Raw genomic sequence first — 23264 nt, forward strand, 5'->3', positions numbered from 1 at the left:
ATGTGACCTAGAAGTTGAAGACGGTTTCTGACAGAAGTCTAGGGTTTCCTTTGAATATTTCTGACAAGGTTTGATAATGTTGTGGATCTCTCCAATTGAAGGAAGGCTCTGGATGCCAAGGAATATAGGGATACACCTATAAATTGTATGTTCTGAACAGGAGTCAGTGTGGATTGTCCCACTTTCAATTGAAGACCCAAGTCCAAGGACAAAAAGTGTTCTGTTTGGCAGACAACATTTCTTGGTATGACCAAACCTTGAGAAACCAATCGTCAAGGCATGGGAATACTGTGATCGCCTGACGACATAGGTAGGCAGCCACCACTGACAGAACCTTTAACAACACTCTTGGAACTGATCAGCGCTCTTGAGAACTGATGCCAATAAGCTGCCCAGGATTCCCAATATTGAGGACCATAAGGGGGAGGTGAGTGGTATCCAGGGTTTCCCCCATCAGGAGTTATGAGGTCCCAGGACATCTTGTCTCTTTGAGAAAGGGGGTTTATATATGGGTATGTAGGAGAACCCTAAACAGAGATTGAGGATACTGAAGAGAAGTGTCCATCATCATTCTCTTCCTCCTCTAATGGGGGAGCTCAGACCAAAAGGGAAGTGACTGTACTGGGGATATATAAAGATTCAGAGATTGGGAGGTTCTTGGTACCTAAAGATACTCGGTACTTGCCAGCAATAGGGACTTTGGTTCAGCAGTCACTGATAAGTTCTTCGGATACCTAATGTCTTGCAGCACTGAGTGGAGCTGTGTCACTGAATGTTGTTGCAGTGCCAGCAAACTGGAAAGCTTGTCCCTGCAGAATGGTGATGATGGTTTTGAGTGATTCACAGGCAGTGCTGATGCAGGCGGAGACTTAGTATTACATGATATTGAAAAGCTTGACATAGGTACCAGGAAAGGAATTAAGTCTGATGATACCTATATTCTTCTGTTTTCTCTGATCATCTCCAATAGATGGTACTGGAGCCTTCTCAGAGCCAGGTCTACTCTTCAAGCTGCTGGATTTTCCTGACTCGTACTGGAGGAGCCCTTCACCTTTATGGTATCAAACCTTGAGGATGAAGTCTCTGAGGCAGCTGACCTGGTTGAAGAGCAAGGCTTTTTGAGATGGATCTCTTCAGAGGGGAATTAGAGCTTCTTCTTCGAGTGATTGCTCATATGCATTCCAGTTAGGTGTGTGCGTGCCGCGTGCACGTTCGTCAGAGAAACTTTTACCCTAGCAACACTCGGCGGGTCGGGTGGGCGCCCCCTGGAGTGGCGCCGCTATGGCGCCGGATATATCCCCCAGCCGACCCGGCCACCCTTCAGTTCCTTCTTACCGCCCGTGTCGGTCGTTGGAACAGTGGAGTGCGGCTTAGCTGACCTCCACCTTCCCTAGCTACTGGTAGTCTCTTCTAGTTGTTATATCCATAGTGTAGTTAACTGTTATTGTATATATACAGTTCGTTAGATTTAGTTATAGTTCATAGTATAGTTGTTAGTTAGTAAGTGTTGCGGGGTTCAGGGAGTAGCCCCTTCCCCGCACCCGGTGCCGGAGCTCATGCCTGGCTCACTGGGTTTCAAGCAGTGCTCGGCCTGTCATAGGCCGATACCAACAGGAGATCCTCACGACTCCTGTTTGAAGTGCCTAGGGGAATCGCACTTATTGGCTAAGTGCCCAATTTGCAAGGCTTTTAAGTCGAGAACTAAAAAGGAGTGGGACATCAGGTTAAAGCAGTTCCTCAGGGAAGCGGCCCTGACACTGTCGCCCTCGGCACCGAGCATGAGCCAGTCGGTGAGCAGAGGCACCCCTACGGCACCGGGGGTCGCCGGTACACCTAAGGACTCCCAGCATCAGCCACCACCGGCACCGAAGTCGACTCCGCGCTGCTCCCTCTCCTCGAGGTCGAAGACGGCGAAAGGTCAGACGGCAACACCTGCGTTGCAGCCAGAGACTGCGCCGAGGTCTGACCGCCCGGCACCAATACCTGCCCGAAACCGGTACCGTCGATTCCAGCCCCACAAGGGCCATTGAGTCCGGCACCTGACAGCTCCCTGGCACCTGCCGTGATAGAGCTCACTTTGCTGTCTACCCCGGAGACTTTCTCCGTGGCGAGAGACTTGATCGCCATCACCGAGGCGGCACCGCCCCTACCCCCAGCACCGCTGGTGCGGGTATTACAGTCCATGGGCAAGCCGACCCTGACTAGACCGCCGTCTGTCAACGTAGCGGACCGGCACCGCTCAAGATCACGATCCCACAGGCGCTCTGGGTCGAGACGTCGCTCCCACTCTCGACGTCGCTCTCAGTCCCGGCACCGTCCCTCGCCATGGCACCGGTCGGACTCTCGGCACCAGTCGGACTCTCGCTCCCCAACCCGCTACTCGTGGTTACGCTCCAGTTCCCCGGCACCGCCCCAGGCACCGTATCTCCTGGAGCAGGTCAAGGCGTTAGAGACTCGAGATCCCGGTTCGACCTCCCGGCACCCGGTCCGGTCGCAGGTACCGGTCTCCACTCTCGGTACTGCCTGTGTACCGGCACGCTACCCCACGATCGAGGGATGCGAAATCCGTTGGGACTTCGGCTCCAGGCTTTTCTGCTCCACCATGGCCGTCCAGATACATGTCCGTATCCTCCCAGGTGGACAGTTATTATGACCGGGACCAGGATACGGAGGTACCTACGGGAGTTTTCCAGGACTCTCGGCCGCAGGACATAGGACCTCAGCAGTGGTCCTTCTGGACATCCTGGGCGTACCACCAAGCCCAGGGTGCTCCCCTAGTCCAGACTCGCTCTGCTGCCTCAGAGCATCGGGCACCAGAGGCCACGATTTCCCGCCCCCCCGCGGCTGAGTCGGAGGAGCACGCGACACATCCTCCGGACTCCCCAGGGCAGCTGGAGCAGGAACCGTCCCAGGAGCAGGAGGCCGTCCAGGACCCTCTCATTCCCAGGGTATCCTCCTCCTCCTCACCGGATGAGGCTGTGGCAGGGACCTCATCATCAGGGCCCCCGCCGATAGACCTCAGGGCCCATCAGGACCTCCTTCGCAGGGTGGCCCTCAATATCAACCTCCCAGTGAAGGTTGTCCCGGAAGTCGAAGACCCCGTAGTGAGCATCCTCACCGCTGATGCTTCCACCTGGGTCACACTGACATTCATTAAAACTATCCAGGCCACTGCCGACACCGGAGGGAGTTGAGAGAAAGTACATGGTACCCTCTCCGGGGTATGAGTACTTGTACGTTCATCCTCCTCCCTCCTCCTTAGTTGTCCAGTCAGTCAACGAAAGGGAACGACATGCCCAGCAGGCGCCTGCCCCAAAGTCCAAAGAGGCCAGGCGGATGGATCTCCTGGGTCGTAAGGTGTACTCAGCGGGGGCCCTACAGCTCCGAGTGGCCAACCAACAGGCTCTACTGAGCCGTTACAATTATAACACATGGGCAGAAGTGGGTAGGTTCACCGAGCTGCTACCCCCGGACTCATGCCAGGAATTTAATGCGTTCCTGGACGAAGGAAAGAAAGTGTCCAGGACCTCTCTCCAGGCCCCCCTAGACGCGGCCGACTCAGCGGCCAGAACTTTGGCCTCGGGCATCACCATGAGGCGTATCTCCTGGCTCCAGGTCTCTAACCTGCCTCCTGAGCTGCAGTATACCATCCAGGACCTACCCTTTGATGGCAAGGGTTTGCTCTTGGAGAAGACTGATCCCAGGCTGCAGAGCCTGAAGGATAATAGGGTCATCATGCGCTCGTTGGGAATGCATACCCCCGTAACCCAGCGTAGACCCTTCAGACCCCAAACACACCGCCCGTACTTTACGCCTCAGCAGAGGCAGGACCTCAGTAGAAGGCGCGGGTGGGGTGGCTGCAGACGCCAGTCCGGTCCCCAGGGGGGCCAAAACCACGGGCGCTCTCAGGCACCACCGGGCCCTAAGTCCAACTTTTGAAGGTGTGCCCGGGGACGGCGTACTAGTCTCAAGACAGGATCCTTTCCCTTCCTTCTCCAACCGTCCCTCCTACTTCCTCCCGGCGTGGTCCCAATTGACTTCAGATCTTTGGGTTCTATGCACGGTGAAGCAAGGATACCACCTCCAATTTGCTTCGTCCCCGCCCTCCCACCCCCCATCCCGGTCCCTCTTCAGCGACCCCTCTCACGAGCAAGTCCTCCTACAAGAGATCCAGTCTCTCCTCGCTGCGGGAACTATAGAGGAGGTACCTTTAGACGAGAGGGGGAAGGGGTTTTACTCCCGCTATTTTCTGATTTCCAAGTCCAAGGGAGGCCTCATACCTATCCTAGACCTGTGCGGACTCAACAAATGGATGCTCAAGTTAAAGTTTCGCATGGTCTCCCTGGGAACGATTATCCCGTCCCTGGATCCTGGCGACTAGTATGCCGCCCTAGACATGAAGGATGCGTACTTCCACATTGCCATCTTTCCACCACACAGGAAGTACCTTTGCTTTATGGCCAACCACCAGCACTTCCAATTCACAGTCCTCCCCTTCGGCCTCTCCACGGCCCCGAGGGTGTTCATGAAGTGCATGGCCGTCGTCGCCGCCCACCTCCGCCGGCAACAGAGTACATTGTTCCGTATCTGGACGACTGGCTCATCAAGGGGACCTCTCAAACTCAGGTCCGGCAGTATGTCGGCATAATCACGGACCTATTCTCCCGGTTGGGCCTACTCCTCAACACCGAGAAATCCACCCTGGTCCCCACACAAAGGCTGGACTTCATAGGGGCAATGCTGGACTCCACTCAAGCCAGGGCCTACTTGCCTCAGCCCCGCTTCCAAGTGATTGTATCGATTATACGAGGTTTACAGGCCTCCCCAATCACCTCAGCTCGCACCTGCCTCAGCCTCCTGGGGCATATGGCCGCATATGCTTATGTGATCAAGTATGCCAGACTCCGCATGCGACCCTTTCAAACGTGGCTCCATTCGGTCTTCCGCCCGGGTAGGGACCCTATAGACGTTTTGGTGACAGTTCCCCCCAGCCCCCTCCGCTCCCTCGATTGGTGGCTAACTCCATCCCTGGTATGTGCAGGGATGCCGTTTCATCCACAGCCGCCGTTGATGACCTTAACGACGGATGCGTCATCCCTCGGTTGGGGGGCCCATCTAGGTCACCTGCGTACCCAGGGCCTTTGGTCATCCCAGGAGCTGACACTCCACATAAACATCCGGGAGTTGGGAGCAGTCCGCCTTGCGTGCCAGGTGTTCCAGCAACATCTTCATGGCCATTGTGTTTCGGTATTCACGGACAACACAACGGCCATGTACTACATCAACAAACGGGGGGGACCCGCTCATCTCCCCTGTGTCAAGAGGCCATTCGACTCTGGGACTTCTGTATAGCCCATTCGATAGACCTGGTGGCGTCCTTTCTTCCGGGGGTCCGGAACGCTCTGGCAGATCGGCTCAGCTGGTCCTTCCTATGTCACGAATGGTCAATAAGACCGGACGTCATCCATTCGATCTTCCGGAGGTGGGGATTTCCCCTCATAGACCTGTTCGCCTCCCGCTCGAACAGGAAGTGCCAGGAGTTCTGCTCCTTTCAGGGTCTCTCTCCAGGGTCGATTACAGACACATTCCTCCTACCGTGGAGGCACCACCTGCTGTATGCCTTCCCTCTGTTTCCTCTGGTGCACAAGGTTCTGTTAAAGCTCCGCAGAGACAAAGCGCATCTGATCCTGATCGCGCCTGCTTGGCCCAGACAGCACTGGTACACCACCCTGCTAGATCTGTCCATGGACACCTCAGTTCCTCTCCCTCTCCTCCCAGACCTGATCACACAAGACCACGGCAGGCTTCGTCACCCAGACCTGTGAGCCCTCCACCTCACGGCGTGGCTCCTGCATGGCTAAACACAGCAGAGATGCGCTGTTCCGCTCCGGTTCAGCATATTCTCCTCAGCAGCAGGAAGCCTTCCACCCACTCTACGTATTTGGCGAAGTGGAAACACTTCTCTTGCTGGTGTGCAACTCAGGGCGTCGTTACTCCTTCGGAGGCCTCGATTCCCACGGTCCTAGACTACCTCTGGTACTGTAAGCAACAGGGCCTGGTGACATCCTCTCTGAAGGTGCACTTAGTGGCTATATCCACTTTCCGGCCAGGCGAGGGTGGTCACTCCGTGTTCTCCCACCCCTTGGTCTCTCGGTTCATTAAGGGCCTAGAGCGCCTCTAACCCCCTGTATGTTGCCCCACCCCATCCTGGGATCTCAATTTGGTCCTAAACAGACTAATGCACCCACCCTTTGAGTCACTAGCAACTTGCTCGCCCCTGTACCTATCGTGGAAAACAGTCTTCCTGGTGGCCATTACATCGGCCAGGCGGGTCTCCAAGCTGAGAGCGCTCACGGTGGACCTGCCCTACACTATTTTTCATAAAGACAAGGTACAACTGCGACCTCATCTGGCGTTCCTCCCTAAGGTTGTGTCTGCCTTCCATACCAACCAGGACATCTTCCTCTCGGTCTTCTTTCCGAAGCCCCACTCTTCTTGGCGGGAGCAGCAACTACACTCCTTAGATGTATGCAGGGCACTCGCTTTCTATGTTGAGCGGACGAAGCCGTTCCGGAAGTCTCCCCAACTGTTCGTGGCGGTCGCGGAACGAATGAAAGGTCTGCCAGTCTCCTCCCAGAGAATCTCCTCCTGGGTGACTGCATGCATCTGCACATGCTATGACCTAGCTCATGTCCATTCGGGCCACCTCACAGCGAACTCTACCAGAGCTCAAGCGTCATCAGCTGCCTTCCTGACGCGCGTGCCTATCCAGGAGATATGCCGTGCAGCAACCTGGTCATCGGTCCACACCTTCACCTCGCACTACGCGCTGGTCCAGCAATCTAGAGATGATGCGGCCTTTGGCGCAGCGGTTCTGCGTACTGCCACATCTCACTCCGACCCCTCTGCCTAGGTAAGGCTTGGGAATCACCTAACTGGAATGCATATGAGCAATCACTCGAAGAAGAAAAGACGGTTACTCACCTTTGTAACTGTTGTTCTTTGAGATGTGTTGCTCATATCCATTTCCAAACTCACCCTCCTTCCCACTGTCGGAGTAGCCGGCAAGAAGAACTGAAGGGTGGCCGGGTCGACTGGGGTATATATCCGGCGCCATAGCGGCGCCACTCCAGGGGGCGCCCAGCCAACTCGCCGAGTGTTGCTAGGATAAAAGTTTCTCCGACGAACGTGCACACACCTAACTGGAATGGATATGAGCAACACATCTCGAAGAACAACAGTTACAAAGGTGAGTAACCATCTTTTCTCTTTTTAGGATCTTTAGAGGAGGTCTCTGAGGCTTTTCCCTTTTCAGCAGAGTATTGCACCAAAGTCAAAGGGGCACTAGAGGGACTGATGGATGGGGTGCGGGAGTTCTCCTAACTTGGCTCTGAAGTGGGGAGAAGGGAGCACTCCTTCATTAACAGTCACGGTTCTTCTGTGCACTGGATTTGAGGGCTAACTGGAAGTTACACTTCTGTGGAGCATGCAACTCTCCTAGGCAGTGAACCCACTTAGAGTGTCCATCGCTGATCAGGATAGTTTCTGTCCATGTGAGGCAACATTTAAACCCTGGAGAACCAGGCAGGCCCCTCACAGGCAGGATTTTCCCAAAGGAAATAAAACAATCTTTCAATAACCAGTAACCAACTACTCTAGTACTACTAACAAATAAACTCAACTAAATAAACTCAGTAGAATGAACTCAGCAAAAACCCAAGGCAGGCACAATGTAGACATGCTAAGCTCCATCTCAGGCTGAGGCAATTGAGAAAGAACTGAGGGCAGTTTGCCTGCGCAGCCTCATATAGCCTCAGTGTGGAGCGTGAGGATAGCAGCAGCGCATGTGCTGGCTAAATGGACATTGCTGATGAAAATCTTTGATCAAAGACATGTGAGATGCAAACGCACCTGACATGAAGCACCCATAGGAACACTACTCAATGAACTGCAATTTCTCTTGCTTACCGTAAGTACAAGAGATTATTACAGACCAGCTAGAAGATATGCCTGTTAAAAATCAAAAGAATTTTATAATATACTCTATAAAAATGAATATTTCTGCTACTTATAAAATACTGAAAATAATACATATTACTCAGTCTTCCAGTTAGTTGTGAAAGTCTACTGCATCTACAGATACCTGCTCTTGGATTGATGCACATTATGGTGAGCAGGTCCAGGAGTGAGGCATTTTAGGAGGAAAGTTAATGAAGGGAAAAATAATATTTTACCATTTGTTTTAAAATAAAGATTTTGACTTACCTATCCAGTTTACTTGCTAGTGATTTTCTAATTTTTAATTCTTCCAAATAAAGATCTTTGTATCTTTCCAGTTCTGTCTGCGTAGACTGTTTTTGAAAGACACTGTCTTCTTGTGTGTTTTTTATTCTAGCCAGTTCAGATTCTAGATCTCTAATTCTGTGCTCCAGTTGGTTTCTCAGTGAAGCATTATTAGTAATTCTTATTTGTTCTAATGTCTCTTGGGAGGCTGCCTGCGTCTAAGGTAAATAATACAACTTTAATAAATTGGAAGAAAGAAGAATTTTTTTCCAACAGTTAATCATATTCAGTATAAATACACTATCTTATTCAGATAGGGAACTACTCTTCCTTAGTGCCATCAACCATACAGGGAGACATTTGAAGTCACTATGCAATAGAAAGATTTCGGGCTTAGAAAGAAACTGTCCCTTATTAAGGGCCTATTACATTAAAGTTAGCACGCACAACTTTCAGTCTTATAGGACAACAGTCTAATTGAAACTGATCCCCCTGCTGGAGCCAGAATTCCATGTGATCTATACATAGGTAGATAATACTTCCAGCATTGAAATAATAAATGTGGAGTCAAAAAGAGGAGGTTACTTTGTAACTTTTGTTCTCTCAACATATTGTGTTCAGAGCCACACTGTAGCGGTTAACATGCCTGGTCACTGACCATGGAACCAACAGTAATAATAGCCCGGAGGGGTGGAGGGAAGGGAAAGGGTGGCATAGGTGAGGTGGTAGACATGTATCTTTTGAGCCCAATAATCTACTGGCTGAGGATATAAATAATTCATTCCCTTCGTCTTCCCTCAGTTCTTCTCTATCTACAAACTGAACTCCAAAGAAGAGGGGAGGAGAGAAAATCAGTGTAGCTCTGCAAAATAAACACAAAGAACAAAAGCTACCTTGGTCAGTGGGATAGAATACTGTCCCTCTAAGAGTAAGGCAAGCTTAGCATCCCCTCCAGGGTAAAAAATGAGTCATGAGGGAAAATAAGTCTGGGGTAGGCTTTGGGATAGAATGACCCACAGGTGCTACTGTAAGGGATTGTACTCAATTTTACTTTTCTTTATATTTTTTTCTTCCTTCTATTGTATCTCTAGTTCCCTAACTACCAAACTGGAAACATATCGAAATATCATATATTTAGCTTTTATGATGAAAACAAAGCACCTAAAATATAAAGTTCAACTTGGAAATGAATATGGAATATAAAATTTAAAGTACCAAATACACAGCATATAGTAAGTAGCAAATAAATTAACCTGCAAAAATAGATTGACTTCTTCTAGTTTTTGTCTTATTTCTTGTCTAGCTCGTTCTTCAATCTCTCTTTTATACTGTTCTATTTGACTGTGGTCCATCATATTAGTCTCTACTTGATGTTTGAGATGAGCTACTTCTCCTTCCAGCTGCCATTTGCTCTTCTCCAGCTTTTCATGATTCTTATGCAGTATCTTCATAGAAGACAACTGTTCTCGCAGATCACGATTTGTAGACTCTAACTGCATATTTTTTTTTGACTCTATATCCAGCTTTTTGGAAAGGTCATCTGTCTGTACACATTGAAAAAGTTTAAACTCAATTATCAATACAGGAGTCAAAATTTCTCTAAATTCAATGGAAGTCAGTGAAAAAAAAATCATTCTAAACTTAGTAAAAGCAGATATTTTAAATTATTTTTCATAGAACAGCTTAAGTCCTCTTCTTTCTCAACCTATATACAATAGTTTGCAGAAATACTTTAAAAAATAAAATCATTTAGGCCCCAAACCTACAAGCATTTTACCCATATATGGGACTATTCAAATGCTCTAAAGTAAACAGGAGCATAAGAGATAGGGCCTTGTTATGTATCAAAAATGCTATGCAACCATTTAAAACTTGTAAAATTGGATTGTAGGAAGCTTTTTATGCTAGCAGAGAAATAATATACTTATGGTAAATCTAAAGGTAGTTTGAGTATAAGAATTTAGAAGACAATGTGAGATCTTTCAGTAGGATCTGAAACCTGAATAAAACTCATTGAAAAAAAACTTAATCTTATAGACTCATAGACTCATAGGAAGGGTGGAAATGTTTCTAAATATAAGCCAGATAGGGATAATAAAAGCTACTTCTAGGACACACTTTCAGGTGTTTAACAATAGGGCAGGATGGGCTGAGACAGCTATTAAGGGGAAATAAGTTCCACTCCCTACAGGCCTACCTCACTGCCTGTTGACCTAAAATATGATGGTGGAATCCCTAAAAGGCAGGTGACATCAGAGCCTTAACATGTGATAAGATTCAAGAAGATGGTCTGGAACAAAGCCAAGTATATTCAATGGCAAAAAATTACATTAATCTTTTCTGTCATTACTGCATATTTTATGGTTTCCTTGTCCTTTTTAATATGAAAAAGGAAAATAGGAAAATAAATACTGTGTAAAAATATGCAGACAGTATCAAACAGACCTTCTTATAACAACTGTACTAATATGTATAAACATAACTGCATGGAAGGGAATATACAAAAATCCCCTTCCTTGATGTCCAAATATAATTTTTACATTTTAACTGCAACAAAGTCATACAAATATTACTCATTTTATTTATAAAAATGCCCTGATGTGAAGGCACTCAAAGCACTACATACATAATTTAAAAAGTTACTTAATTTCTAAAATATAGTGCACTAGCAACAAAGCTACACTCATAAAATAAGGGGAACAGACTGTAATAAGTTTGGCCCTACGTAGGAAGGGTGGAAATGTTTCTAAATATAAGCCAGATAGGGATAATAAAAGCTACTTCTAGGACACACTTTCAGGTGTTTAACAATAGGGCAGGATGGGCTGAGACAGCTATTAAGGGGAAATAAGTTCCACTCCCTACAGGCCTACCTCATTGCCTGTTGACCTAAAATATGATGGTGGAATCCCTAAAAGGCAGGTGACATCAGAGCCTTAACATGTGATAAGATTCAAGAAGATGGTCTGGAACAAAGCCAAGTATATTCAATGGCAAAAAACTACATTAATGAAGGTTGCTTGGGGCATGTCATCCCCAAGCAGAACACTGAGTTGAGCAAAACTCAAAACCTCTGAAAAACAGGACATGCAGTTAAGGTTGTCCATGCAACCTTAACTCTGCTCTCTTTCAGAAACGCCCCAATATGCCCTGTTAACACACATACCTTTACCCTGGCACTCCCCAGTTGCTGAAATGTACAAGCTCTTCACCGCCTTTTACAACTCTCACCCACAGAATTCCATGCAACACTAAAGGTGGAGGGTGGGGAGGGGGAAGGTTGCTTACATCACCTTTGCTCTGTTCCCCTGGAGATGGCAGCAACCTATGGGAACTATTTGCATGCAGACAGTGTTAGGCATACTTATACTAAATGGTGGAAGGCACAGGGCATTTATTACAAAGGATATTGTCAGCAGTGAGGGGCAATAATGAGAGGATTCTAATGCTTTAATTATGTTTAAGTGAAAGCGATGGTTGAGATGATATCGTGTGAGTAAGCACAAGGGAGTTGTAAAAGGCTGTGAAATAGGCTATGTCTACACTATGGACCATACAGCTGTAGTGGTGTGTTTATGGGACATATTGGGCATTGCTGAATGAGACCAGAGAAATGTTGCATGGGCTTAACTATGCATTTCCTAGTTTTCAGAAGTTTGAGTTTTGCTCAACTCAACATTCTGAAAGGGGACAACATACCACCAGGAAAAGATACATTGTTGATAGGAGTTAGTAGTCATGTAAACAGTTGTTCATATCCCTTTCTGCAGTTTGCATACTGAGTCAAATCAGCATGTGTCAGGAATCCCTATACTGTGGTGTACTCTATACTTTGCCACATCCTTATGGATGAGGAATCACCCAGAATCCACATGTTGGCACCCTGGCAGAACACATATTTCTCTTCCCTTAGAGGTCAAGTCACCTGCGCTGTCAGTTCTGTACTTCTGCACTATGTGTTTTAGGAAACACCACATTAATCTACTTGAAGATCTGGAAGTAGTCCTTTGCCCTCACCTCCCCAGAGGCTAGTAAAATGAAAAATCTGTAAACAACGAATGCAAGGCTTGCCTATCATCCATCCTCACTGCTCACTCCTCCTGTAACTGCAATCCCTCTTCTTGTCCCTGTCCTTCTTGCCAATCCACAAGTCCTCTGTTGTCGACTCCTCCTCACGCAAAATAACAAACATTTTGCTTAAATCAGCTGACTATTCAGCTGTGTTCACAGTAAACCTCCCCATAAAATACAAACACATGATATTATAATAGACAACTTGCAGCAAGCAGTGTGAATTATTAGATCTTTATTGCACTGGTGTACAAAGATTAGGACTAGAAGCAACAGTGGAGGGCTGTTCACTGGCGCAGTGGCGTCAGCACATTTCCTCAAACTACCCAGACAAGCATAAAATGGTTGCATAGAAACCCTTTTACGGTTTCTTCTTTACTGGGACATGTACCCTGTAATCCTTCCAGACTGCACAACTATGCAATTGAAGAAATGAACACTTTCTTAAATTCCCTAAAGAGCTAGTGGATGCCGTCCACTATCATAGATAATAACTAATCAATTGAGAACATTTTGAGCTGCATCACAGCAGAAAAACTGCCATCTTTTTCAGAACTTGTATCTCTGGAACTACGGTCTCAAATGATCCCAAATGCGGTCAGTAACCCTACAATGTATTCCCACAAAGCAATGCAAATTTCAAAAAAATCTGTGCAAACATGCAGATTTTAGAGCACCATGAAACATAATCCTTTAAGCAGGAAGGATAGAGGGATGATGGAGGGAAAGGGCTTCTCTACACATCCTCCTTCAGCATGGGAGTCTTTAAAACGTCTGAGGCATGCCATTCATCTCAATGTGTTCTTATGAGCAGAATAAGAACATCCTATTGAGATGAATACAACCTGAAACAATAACTCACAGATGTGTGAACTAGTCCATTTATCTCAGTGGGTGTTCCCATCCCCTCCTGAGCGCTTTTTAGAGCCCGTGAGATGCATGAGGATCTCATGAGGCTCTTCGGGTGAGGAGCGGAGAACGGTTATTTCTTTACAATCTTTAATGAGAATAAAAACAACAAAAATCCCACTCAAAATGTAGCCACCACAATTATAGCAATTCTGAGAGGAATATATGAAGAATGAATGATGTGAGTTTCAAATATTAGAACCTACCTTTGTCCTTAATCTACTAACTTCATTGTCCATTTCAGAATATCTGTTTTTCAGTTCTCCCTGGAAACTAAACTGGGACACACCCTCTCCATTCTCATATTCCTTTAGTTTCTTCTTAACTGTTTTTAGAAGTTTCTTCATTCTGCATAGTAAGTACAGTAGAAAGAAAACAGACTTGTTTATATATTTTTAGAAACCATAGCCAAGCTCCTCAAACCCATTTTTAATATATTTGATAGACAAATCTGAGGAATCATCCTCTCAGTCTCAGAAATCATTTTTAGAGCAAACTTCTAGCTGCCCCTATCAGGATGTCTGTAGGTGTAAGTCCTTTTCTCTCCTTCCCTGCCTGAACAAGGACCCTTTTTCTCCTTCCCTGCCTGAAGAGTTGCAGGGAAGCCTGACTTACCATACCTGCTCACTGCACTTTGCAACAGGTGCTCAATTACAAAAGCAAACAACATTAAAAGTTTGGCATTATACAAGCAATTTGTGAGGTCAGTTGTACAATCATTTTTCAGTTAAAGTTTAATTTTGTAAACTGAACAAAGTCACGTTTTAGTTTATTTGATATTTTCTTGGAAGTGCTGAAAAAACTGTACCCATTACATTCTTTTTGCAATTCACTGTTTCTCTTCATTTCTTGATCCAGTCGGACGTCCACTGATCGTTTTAACTCTACTAGCTTCTTCACTTTTTTCCTTTCACTCTCGAACTTTCAAAATGAAAAAAAAAAATACATATACACGTTACTACATATAGCATTAATGGAAGTTTTCATTTGCTATGCATGATACATACCGGAAGCAGACCTTCACATTCCTTACAGAGAAGCTGGAATACATCTTTGTTTTAAAATTTTGATGTTTTAATAAAAAATTCTATTAAACATACATTCATGGCCAATTAGGAAGCAGATATAACTGATGTTAAGTCTTGTTAACCTTATTAATTCACTGTTCATTATTATTAAATTTATTTATTTCAGTGTTGCTCACATTGTGATAGGTGCTGTCCATGTAAATATAAAAGATACTCTTTTGAATCACCATTATCTCATATTGAAACTCTACAATTTTCATTAGCTGCTGTTCTTCCAGATGTAGAAACTATATTTCATCTCTTTATCTAAAAATTAGATTTTGTCTTGCATCCCTCCAGTATGGACTGAAATGAATAGGATACTTTCTTCTCTGTTCTCACTCAGGAAATGGGATCAAATTGCCACAATGGAATTTTGGCACCTCCTGCAGTAGCAAGAGATAAAGACTATCAGCCCCAAAACTTGATTAAAGAGTGGACTTTCCAGAGTAGGGAAGATCTTCACAGAAATCTGTATTTCAGAAAATACATGAGGAAAAGTTGCCATTTTATGTTTAACTTTGCCATGTCAGAGACTAATGGGTTTCATCTAATAGTAACCCAGTAGACTCAGAGAAGGCTCTATCATGTGAAAGAAACACATGTTTTTTGGGATTACCGCACTAAAATCTTCAAAATGTAGCAAGAGGAGTCCTTTCCATCAAAATGGTGATGCCCTAGTGGGCGAGTGGGACCTGAGCACTATGTTCTTTTTGGAAGATCTCTAGCACCACAGCAGGCTCCTGTTTGGATCAAGAAGCTACTATGACTCTCACTAAACATCCTTTGACCTGCAAAGACTTAAGCAATATAAGTCATAGTCACTTAGCTGGAATGGAACAAGAAATCTTGCGCCTGCCCTCTCCAAAAATTCACCCATACTTGTGGACTCAGTTTAGGATTTTGTACATTAATCTCACTCATGGCTGACATTTTCAGGGTCCTGGTAGGAGACATCTATTGGAGGAGGTCATGATCATGTAGATGGTGCTTAGATAACATGGGTCAATCCCATGGAGGCTTTTGAAGAAGAGGGCTGAAATTTTAAATTTGTCCCCAGTATTTAACAATGAGTTAGTGAGAGGGGAGCATTATGGTGATGTACTCTTGGAGGCCTGTGGCTCTGTAAGCAGGCTGCTATGTTCTGAACTAATCAAATTTTTTTAAAATAATTTCATTCCTAGTTAAGTATATTCCAGTAATCAAGCCTCGAGAGCTTCAATGTTTAGTCTGAATGTAACGGGTTTTGGCCAGCAGTAGGTGGGAAAAGGATTTTTCTTTGTAAAAATAAAATAAAATAAAAATTGTTGTGGCTAATGAGTTACCCAGTGCAATGAAGAGACCAGGTGAATATGTACACCATTTCCATGATCTGAGGCGAGACACCCTCAAAGAAGTGTGATGTTATGGAGATGGCAAGTTCTTGAAAGTTTGTGTCCCTCTCTGATATCAGCTTCATCTCTGTCCTTCTGGATTCAGTTTCAGTCAGCTGCTACTCTTCATCCATCCATCCCAGAGCTGGAAAACTGTACTGCTTGAATCTGATGTGGTACTTGTGACTTTCCTGATGGATGGAGGAAGGGAAAGCTTGACCTGAGGGAACTATAGATCACTTTTGTTTTCTTGGCATTAATGTGGTTAGCCTTAATTGTCTCCCTAATATGGTTTCCATCATGAGGCAACAGGCCCTTAAGCTTCTAGGCATCTGGTTCCAGAGGCAGTTGCTCTTACTGTGGTATCTGCAATATCGAGCAACCTTCCAACTACCTTGATAACATTTCTGAATTCTTTCTGGTCTCTTTCAAGAAAAGAATATATGATGTGGCAAGACTGCTCCACATTTTGTACTCATAGTAGCTCACATGAGACTGGTAGTTTCCTATGCAAGTAGCAAACTATGTTTCTGAAGGAAGCCAGCATCTGGAATTATGACAAGGCAACAGAAAGAATGGTTACCTGTGTTTTAACTGTTGTTCTTCCAGATGTGGTTGCACACATGTATTCCACTGACGTGTGCGCTTGCCCAACAAGCTGGAACCAGAGTTTTCTGAAGCAGTACCCATCAGGACAGTGCATGTGCCCTGAACCTCCCCATAACCCTTCCTGAAGCTACTTAAGTGCAGTGCCACCTCAATACCTCCTCAGTTCCTTTACAGTGGAATATGGTGGCTCAGGACTCCAATGCAGATGGGACAGAAGTCAGGCGCTGGCATACATGTGTGCAACAATACAGATATGTAACTGTTTTTTCTTTTTGGAGTGCTTGCGCATACATATTTCACTTAGATGACTCACAAGCAGTTCTGTTAGGAGGTGGAGTCTACTTAAATAGTGATTGCAATATTGCTTTCCTAAAGTTGCAGCAGATCTTGAAGCAGTTGTGATAGCATAATTATGAGTGAAGGTACGCTTCCACAGAGGACCAAGTAGCAGCCCTACAGATATCCAGTATAGAAGTGTTTCTCAGAAAAGCTACCGAGGAAGCTTGAGCTCTTGCTGAATGGGCCAATAGTCTCTGTGGAGGAGGTGTATTTGCTATCCTGTATGTCATTATGATACAGGAAGTAACCCTTCTAGAAGTGTCCATGCTGTAAACAGCTGGCCTCTCACTGTCAGAATACAAAACAAAGAGCCAAGCCAAGGGGACAACCTGACACATCAGAGCCCATTAAACATAAACATCATAGAACGGAAGGGCCCTCAAGCGATCATCTAGTCCAGTCCCCTGCACTCGTGGTAGGACTAATATCTAGACCACTCCTGACAGTCGTTATCTAGCCTGCTCTTAAAAATCTCTAATGATGGAGATTCCACAACCTCCCTAGCAATTTATTCCAGTGCTTAAACACCCATGACAGTTCGAAGGTTTTTCCTATGTCCAATCTAACCCTCCCTGCTGCAATTTAAGACAATTTCTTCTTGTCCTATCCTCGAGGTAAGAAAAACAATTTTTCTTCCTCCCCTCTTATAACAACCTTTTACATACTTTGAAAACGTATCATGTCCCTCAGTCTTCTCTTTTCAAATAAAAAACCAATTGTTTTTTCAATCTTCCCTCACAGACATGTTTTCTAGACCTTAATCATTTTGTTGCGCTTCGCTGGACTCTCTCCATTTGTCCACACCTTCCTGAAATGTGGCGCCAGAGAAGGGACAACAATACTCCAGCTGAGGTCTAATCAGAGGGAGTACCGCAGAAGTAATACCTTCTTGGGTTTTGCTTTAAAACACTCCTGCTAATACATCCAAAAGGATGTTTGCTTTTTTTTTTTTGCAACATCATTCCACTGGTTAACTCATATTTTGCTTGTGGTCAGCTATGACACCAGATCCCTTTTCCGAAGTACTCCTCCTAGACAGTCATTTCCCTTTTCGTATGTGTGCAACTGATTGTTCCTTCCAAAAGGAAGTACTTTGCATTGTCTTATGATTTTCATCCGATTTACTTCAGACTATTTCTCCAGTTTGTCCAGATCATTTTGAATTTTAATCCTATCCTGCAAAGCACTTGCAACCCCTCCCAGCTTGGTATTGTCCGCAAACTTTCTAAGTGTACTCTGTATGCCATTATCTAAATCGTTGATGATGATATTGAACAGAACTGGATCCAAAATTGATCCCTCATTATGCACTTCAAGCCTAACTGTGAACCACTGATAACTACTTTCAGGGAATGGTTTTCCAACCAGTTTTGCACCCATCTTATAGTAGCTCCACCTAGGTTGCATTTCCCTAGTTTATGAGAAGGTCATGTGAGACAGTATCAAAAGCTTTACTAAAGTCAAGCTATACCATGTCTACTGCTTCCCCCCATCTATAAGGGTTGTTACTGTGTCAAAGAAAGTATCAGGTTGGTTTTGTCATAATTTGTTTTTGACAAATCCATGTTGACTGTTACTTATCACCTTATCTTCTAGATGTTTGCAAACTGATTGCTTAATTATTTGCTTTCTGGGTACAGAAGTTAAGATGATTGGTCTGTAACTTCCTGGATTGTCCTCATTCCCTTCTTTATAGATGAGCGCTATATTGTCCTTTTCCAGCTCCCATCTTCCAGACTTTCAAAGATAAATTACTATGGCTCAGATCTCTTCTCAGTCAGCTCCTTGAGTATCTAGGATGCATTTAATCAGGCCCTGGTGACTTGAAGACATCTATTTGTCCAAGTAATTTTTAACATTGTTCTTTCTCTATTTTAGCCTCTTCTGATCCTACCTCATTTCAACTGCATTCACAAAGTGGTATGTTTTCTTTACTAGGATGAAAAAAACTAAACTATCCCTTTTTAAAAAATCTAGCAATCTTTACATCCTTCGCACACCAATGTTAGCACATAGTGTGGAAACAAGTCTTTTCCATTCCTCTCTGTCATTTGCTGCTGGTTCCATTTGCTCTGTGAATAGAGATCAACTATTTTACCCTCTCTGCAAAGAGTTCTTCTTAAGGTTTCTCTTGGATGCCTTTGTTTTCTCACACAAGATGGTTTCTATTTGACAGCTTCATGTGGATGTCTGTGTTGGCATCTGGAGTACATGCCCCAGATCTGTCCAGCACTTCCTTCTGATACTGATGGAAACAAGTTGCTTGTTGGTGATTTCTCAGATCTCTGCTGCTGATGAAGTCTTTCCAACTAATGTCCAGAATATTTCTCAGGTAGAGGAGGTACAGCTGGCTCCCAGGCTGGCTGACTCTCAGTCTGGCCGACTCTCAGTCTGGCCCAGTGAGCCCCCTCAAAACGGTTGCACTTACTGGAGTCACTGGTCTGCCACTTGAGCCTTGCGGCAGCTGCAACACAGCAGCTACTCAATGCATACTATGCTCACAGTTGCACTTGCCCTACTATGACTTTCACTTTCTGCTCCAAGCCCTGCTCCCACTCTAGCCTCAGTCTCCCGGTCCATTCTGGTTTCTGACTCCTTGCTCCGACTCTTGGTTATGTTCCTGATGACGACTCTGGCTTACTCTTCAGCTTAGGCTTTGACTTCTGACACCGGTTCTAACCTTTGGCGTGTCCCCTTGACCCTGATGCCAGCTTCACCTTTGGACTAGTGACTGATCCCTGGATCTTCACTTGCCATTACCCAAACTGTCACCACAACCACCAGGCAAAGTCCTGTTCCACTCACTAGGTTGGCCGCACAGGCCCGAAAGCTTACAGTTTGAGCAGCCCACAAAAGACCAGATGTAGGGAGGGCCTAGGCTTAATGACATAGAGGTCGCTTCTGAAACAATCACAGCGGGAGCCCCACTCAACCTCATGCACATAGTATGGGCCTTAAAGGAAAAACAAGCCCAGTTTGCTGCACTTCGAGAACAGAATGCAATCCTGTAGGCCCTGGTGCAGGCTCATGAAATCGAAGCCCAGGTGACTGCACTACAGAACTGGAATGCCAGCCTCCAGACCCAGGTGCAAACCCAGGCAGTGGCTAAAGTCCCTTTGACTCTCACACCTATTATCTGTGAGTCCAACGTTCCCCTACTGGACAAGTTCAATGGGGACTGGACCAAATTCCAGGGATTCTTGAATCAGTGTCACCTTGTTTGTGCTGCAACCACAATAATACCCCATGGATTACTCCCCGAGTAGGAATCATGATTAGTTGGCTTACTGGAAAGGCTCTGGGGTAGGCTTACACACTATGGGAGATGTTTGGCCCTCTTTTCAAACATTTTGAGACAATGGAAGATATTTTTGACAACCTTAACAGGGAGCACACTGAAGAGTCTGTGCTCCATGCCATCTAGCAGGGATCCTGGCCCATTGCCAGACACACTGCTGAGTTTTGATACCTGGCAGCCAATACCTGCTGGAACCAGGCTGCATAATGACACCACTTCTGGAAAGAACTCAGTGATTCTATTAAAGATGAATCAGGGCCACTGAGTGGCTCTGACTGATCTGTGCATCAATATTGATGGCCGACTAACAGAATGAGGCCAGGAAAAGCAGCACATCCCCTGAGACTTATTGAACCAGACCCGTCTGTCCTATGCAACTCCAGGTAGTCTATCATACCCCAAGCCTATGTAGATTGACCAAGTTCAACCCTGCCTCTCCATCAATGAAAATAACTGATCCTGGGCTCTAAGACTGTGCCTGTACTGCGTGGAACGTTCGCATTTTGTGGTGGGCTGCTGACCGAGAACTACCATTCCTCTGAGTCAGGAAATCCCAGAACCCAGCCCTAGTAGCAGGGCCACATCTGGGTCAGTACTTCACTCTATCAGCCTGTGAGCTGCTCTGCCACTGCACTGCTGGAATCCAGACAATCCCCAACAGCTATAAGCCCTCCAGGAATAGATGAGGTTTTATTCATCCCTCCACCTCTCCAGCTGGCACCTCTATATTCTTGATAGCCAAGAAGGATGGCTCTCTCCAACTCTGCGTTGATTACTGGGCACTAAATCAAATCATAGTGCACAATTGATATCCTCTTCCCTTTATTAATGAGCTTCTGAGAGATTCTACTTAACTCGGATCCTTACGAAATTAGACCTTCATGAAGCATATAACTTGCTCAGAATATGGTAAGGGGGTGAGAGAAAGACATCCATTTTGAATATTTGGCTATGCTGTTTGGTCTCTGTAATGCTCCTGCTACCTTCCAGAATTTTATGAATGAAGTCTTTAGGGATATTCCAGATCAGTTCATGGTCACCTATTTAGCTGACATTCTCATGTTCTCTGAAAATCAAGAGCTCTGTATCTGTATCATTCTAGACTGGCTTAGTCAGAACCAACTCTATGCCAAGTCAGAAAAATATGAATGTGACAAGAACACGGTGGAGTTTCTGGGTTATGTCATATCCCTGGCAGGACTCACTATGGACTCCTGCAAGGTAACGGTGATTACAGCCATGTCCTTCTTTGAATGGTTCCAGTCTGTCTTATGAGTCCTTATTTGGGGAAGACCTAGAGAGGAAGACCAACCCCACTTTCTCCCAGGAGAAGAGTCTAAGTCCAGGGGTCTGTCAAAAACTACTATAGCCTTGGTAGTGAATTGTGTACAAGTGGCAGGATAGTGAAATGAGGGCCCTGGGGCAGAGAAGAGTCTCATTGCCCGTTCCATGAAGTGTTGCTTGAGGCACAGATCTCTGGAAAACTGTGTTCTTCTTTTGAAAGAATGGCTGATACTGCACCTTTCTTTAACGTATCCCTCACAAAAACACAAAAGATAGCACATGTAGAGGGCACTACTTGAGACACACATCCCACGACAGGAAGTGCTTAAAGCTCAGTGAGTGCTGCATGCCATCGATGCCTAGCACTGAAAGCCAAGTCCTAAATACTTTAAAAACAAAAATAAAATCATGAGAAGCCTAACTACTGGGTACTAACTGCTAAGTAACTATTTACAAAAAAGGCAGAGATCTGCTCACTGACTATGCAGAGAAAAAAACATGAGGTAAACTACAAAGGGCACTCTGACTCAGGCCATGAGCAGTGAGAAGGAACTGATTACGGGTGTGGTGGCATACCTGCTCTTCCAACATAGCCTCAGGAGGGCCTAGGAGGAGGTGTAGGGCACATGCACCCCCTCAACAGGTACTGCTGCAGAAAACAGTCTGGCTCCTGTGCACCAGGTGCGCGCACACACAGACGACTGGATTTACACCTTAGGTGCCCCTAGGCACAGCATTTTCAGTGCCCCCTACTTACAGCGGACCTACGTGTAGGGGTCCTGGTCAATTTGAGGGCCTACATAAAAATGGGCACCCAAGCCTTAGATGGACTGCTGGGTGGAAGCCCTGAGCCTCGTGCCCCAAGCCCAGGCAGGAATGAGGTGGGAGGTGGAAGCTCTAAATCTGGGTGCTCAGAGCTCTGGCAGGATTGAGGGGAAGCAGAAGCCTCAAGCCTGGGTGCCGTAAGTCCCGGCTGCAGCCATGGGGGCTGAAGCCTTGAGCCACAGTGGCAGCAACTGGGTGGAAGCCCTGAGCCTGGGCACTCTGGCTGGAGTCATGGAGGGCTGAAGCCCTGAGCCTGGGCACCCCAGCTGAAGCCACAGAGGGCTTAAGCCTTGAGCCTGGGCACCCAAAGCCCCATGGCAGGAGCAGGAGGGACCGTGGAAGCCTCCACCCAGGCAGAAGCTAATCCTAATACCTGGCTACTGCAGCACATTGCCTGTCAACTCTGCAAAGAGACTCCTGAGGGCTTCCATAAAAATACACAGTGTTTCCATATAAAACACATTTGGAGGGAATTTGGCTATCAACCAATATTTCAGTGGTCTCATTTACAGATGAGCTATAGGTACTAAATATGTGGAAGAGGACATAAGTCTCATTAGTCTCAAGAAGAATCCCACTGAGGCAGAGGCTGTTCTAAGATCAGTAAAACAGACTGGTGAATGTCCTTGAATCTCTTTCCTGAAAGAAAGTTTTTGACCAGAGCCAAGTCCAGGATGACTCTGTGAAGGATAATCTTAGGTAGGAACAAAAATGGAATTGTCCCAATTTAGATGGACAGCTAAGGATTGGAACAGTGTGCGTGTCATGTTGAAGAAATGTTTTAATGCTTATTGAGAACAATAAAACCTCTAACAATTTTTATTGTTTCACAGGAAACTGGCAAGACAAAGGAGTCTGGAACAGGATATACAGAAAATACAGAAACCCAGTTGATAAAGGTACCTTCTGAGTTGTGGCCAGGATAAAGGTTGATGTTGTTCCAAGGACTTTTGGAAAATGAAAAATTTTTGTGCTAATTTTTAATAAATTTACCTGCACAGAAAGTACTAATAAGGGAAAACTTGTTTTTATTTCTTTTAAAGTAAGAAGTATAACTGAGACAGCCATCAAGATTTCCTGAGAGCTCCTCCAGTCTTACAGCATACAGTCAAACTGAAAGCTGATGATATATAAGGGACTGCTGTGGTTCCTCTCCAGAAGTGGTGCACAAAACACACTAGTAAAGTCAATGGTTGTAGAACTACA

At 45.7% G+C, this 23264-nt stretch overlaps 1 protein-coding gene across 13 annotated transcripts in view; it reads right to left on the reverse strand.

Moving 5' to 3' along the window:
- Positions 1 to 23264, reverse strand: part of ANKRD7 (ankyrin repeat domain 7) — a 200836-nt gene that overhangs the window by 37047 nt on the left and 140525 nt on the right. For 12 of the 13 annotated variants that reach the window (XM_030549082.1, XM_030549080.1, XM_030549088.1 and 9 more), the window contains 4 exons: positions 14072 to 14184; positions 13470 to 13611; positions 9537 to 9827; positions 8266 to 8501 (listed from right to left, as the gene is read on the reverse strand). In XM_030549082.1, the coding sequence (XP_030404942.1) occupies positions 8266 to 8501; positions 9537 to 9827; positions 13470 to 13611; positions 14072 to 14184 (782 nt within the window). Of the gene's footprint in view, positions 1 to 8265; positions 8502 to 9536; positions 9828 to 13469; positions 13612 to 14071; positions 14185 to 23264 lie in introns of those variants that run through there. The other variant, XM_030549089.1, reaches the window with a different exon arrangement.

Source organism: Gopherus evgoodei, chromosome 1 (assembly GCF_007399415.2).
Source record: "Gopherus evgoodei ecotype Sinaloan lineage chromosome 1, rGopEvg1_v1.p, whole genome shotgun sequence".
NCBI classification, from domain to species: Eukaryota; Metazoa; Chordata; order Testudines; family Testudinidae; genus Gopherus; species Gopherus evgoodei.